Consider the following 2,770-nt stretch of genomic DNA (forward strand, 5'->3'; position numbering starts at 1 on the left):
TTTTTTTTTCCCCCCCCCCCCCCCCCCCCCCCAGAAAACTTGACTTTTAAAAAAGAAAAATTGTGGGAATTTTGCCGATGTGAGGATGGGATTGGCAGTGTTCTTTAAATTGCTTGGGAAAAAAATGTTTCTTTGAAAGACTGTTAACTTTTAAAAGGCACAAGCCACTTAGCAAAATTTCCCAAGTGTCTCCTAAGGCCCTGAAGCTCCCAATTACAAATAAATGAACTCATTTTTAGAGAAATGGACATCAGAACACACAGGCAGAATTGGGATTATATACATTTATTCCAGGGCTGTGACAGCTACAGACTGTAGACATGGGTTGTTGGGTATCACTTTTTTCTTTTTTGCTTGCTGTCATCTTGTTATCTCATTAGCCCACTGTTTCATTTAGCAAAACACATGGCCAGTGAATCAGCCTTTAGGGGGATGGGCCTGTTTCTCTCTCTCTCTCTATTTCCCAGTGTCATCTATGGTCACAGGATGCGATTAATTCTCCTTTCAAATGGGAAAGAAGACCAATACAGGTCACATGGGTTATTGTACTCCAACCCTAAACTTGGCTGAACACAATGCAGTGGTTGGTTCAAATACTGGTTTTCCTTCCTGTAAAGTGGCAAAGACTTCTTAAAGAGAGCATATGTCAGGTCTTTATGAAACAGCAGAAAAGGCAATCTAAGGATTTCTCCAAAGTCTACCCTCTAAACCTACAGGGACCCCCCACACCTACAGGGGGCTGTGCTTTTAAATAACAGTGAGCATGGTACATGCCCATGCTATACTTTGTCTGTTAGGGTTTGAAATACTGGTAGCAGGTCTGACAAAGGGGTTTGATGGGGATATCAGCTAAAGGGGCCTCAACGACAATGACTTAGGGCTGGACTGGGAACCGGATTCCCAGAGCCCACCTGGACACAGCAGGCCCCTCAGCCCAGGTCTCCACCACTCAGGATTCCTGAGAGCAGCTGAGCTCCAGACCCTGAGCCTCCTGCGGAGCCAAGTCAGGGGAGAGGAGGCCCCAGGCCCCTGCTTCAGGTCGCCATGGCAACGAGGCCTGGAATGCCACAGTGGTAGCCCTCTTCCTCGGCACATCCACATCCGGACTCCCAGTTCTGCTGCTTCAAGTCAATGTACACAGCCAGGGAGGAGCCCCGGAGGAAATAACTCCCATCTTTCCCTCACCATTGCCTTTCCCCCTTACAAAGAGAAAAAAAAAAAAAAAGAAAAGAAAGAAAGAAAAGAAAACTGCATGTTTGAAAGAAACTACAGGCAGTTTTTGGTGCAATTTGGGAGCAACTCTGTTGGGTTCTGGTTTTCCTCTTCAGAGATTTGTTCGCCTCTTGTAAATCGTTGGCTGCTTTGACGTTGAACTTGATGACATTTCATGTTTTCGTTGTGCTGCTTTTACATCAATTTTGATTTTTTAGTTTCTTTATAATTTTATTATTATTTTAAGGAAATGTCCCCCTTCCCTCCTTCCTCCCCTGTTCTCCTCAACCAAAGGACTGTTTCCTACTCAAGTTTTCTCAGTCATAAGGGAAAGTGTTTCCTTCCAGGTGTGTCCCCAGTTTATTAGGACTATCATATGATTGGGTAGAGGGTCTGGGTCCTTTGGGGGAAGGCACGGAGGGAGCTCATGGGAAAGGCACTCGGAGGTTAGAGATTGGGGGAGGGGGGGACGGAGATTGGAAATCATGTTTAAGATGCCAGTGGCTCAACCTGTGGCTGGTTTAAGTTTTAAGTGTAAAAAAAAAAAAGCTAGTTAGAGAACAGAAAATCACTGGGCCAAGTCACACCTGTACCTTTTTTCTCCCCCTCCTCTGTCTCCATCCTCTTTCTAGGTTCTTCACACACCCCCATTCGGCGTAGTGTCCAGAGAGCTCAAGATGTGTGGCAGTTTTCGGATGGAAGCTCGAGAGCCCTTAAGTTCTGAGAAAATTTGAAGCCCCCAGGGGCGGGGTGGACGCGTGCCGCCCGGCAACATCTGCGTGGTCTGTCATCCTGCTAGTTTGTGGTGTTTTCTGACAGTAGCCTCCAAGAGCCGTGTGCGAAGACAGAGTCCTGCAGAGGCCTTCCTGCCTGGGCCTGCAGCACCATTTTATTTATATTTTTTAATAAAAAGTAAAAACAAAAAAACAGACCCACATTGGAATAGTGAATCAGTCCCATAGAGAGGGCCCACGGACCAACGCTGCCCCGAGTGACGTCCCGGCCCCTTGAAGCCAGCCAACCTAATTACCCATATCGTGGAAATGAGCATGAGTCCCCGACCCCTTGTTTCTATACATTCTATGTTGTCTTTTAAAAAGTGTGCTTAACATTGACACAATAAATGTTGGAGCTTTAGGTGGTGTTTTCTTGTTCTTTAATTATTAATGTTTATAAGACAATGCAGCTGCTTATAACTTTGTATTTCTGTACCCATTTCCTGCAGACACCCATTGGGTGAGTAGGAAGGACAGATTTGAGGAATGGGTAGGAGGCGTAGGAGGGGAAATAGGTTACTGCTTATTGGATGGCATAAATTTTCAAGGAGAAGCAACATGCAAAACTTGGGAATAAATCATAGCGATATCATAATTAATGTAGTAGTAGTATTGCTGTTTATTAATGCTGAAGTGTGGTTTTCCTAACTGTCTGACTTATAATTTGCATACCATTAAATAATGCATAATATGGCACGCTGAATTCTGTTTTTCAAATATATGCTTTTGGTGGCTACCATGCAGGATTTGAATTTGTCTTTTAATTTAGCTCAAGAAAGATA

The 2,770-nt window shown here is 44.5% G+C and overlaps 1 protein-coding gene across 6 annotated transcripts in view; it reads left to right on the forward strand.

The window, feature by feature from the left end:
- Window positions 1–2,356, forward strand: part of BCL11A (B-cell CLL/lymphoma 11A (zinc finger protein)) — a 99,464-nt gene extending 97,108 nt beyond the window's left edge. For all 6 annotated transcript variants that reach the window (XM_014532082.1, XM_014532078.1, XM_005884583.2 and 3 more), the window contains one exon: window positions 1,845–2,356. In XM_014532082.1, the coding sequence (XP_014387568.1) occupies window positions 1,845–1,946 (102 nt within the window). In that variant the 3' untranslated portion in view covers window positions 1,947–2,356. The remainder of the gene's footprint in view (window positions 1–1,844) is intronic.
- Window positions 2,357–2,770: the final 414 nt, after the last annotated feature.

Source organism: Myotis brandtii, unplaced genomic scaffold (assembly GCF_000412655.1).
Source record: "Myotis brandtii unplaced genomic scaffold, ASM41265v1 scaffold84, whole genome shotgun sequence".
Classification (NCBI taxonomy): domain Eukaryota; kingdom Metazoa; phylum Chordata; class Mammalia; order Chiroptera; family Vespertilionidae; genus Myotis; species Myotis brandtii.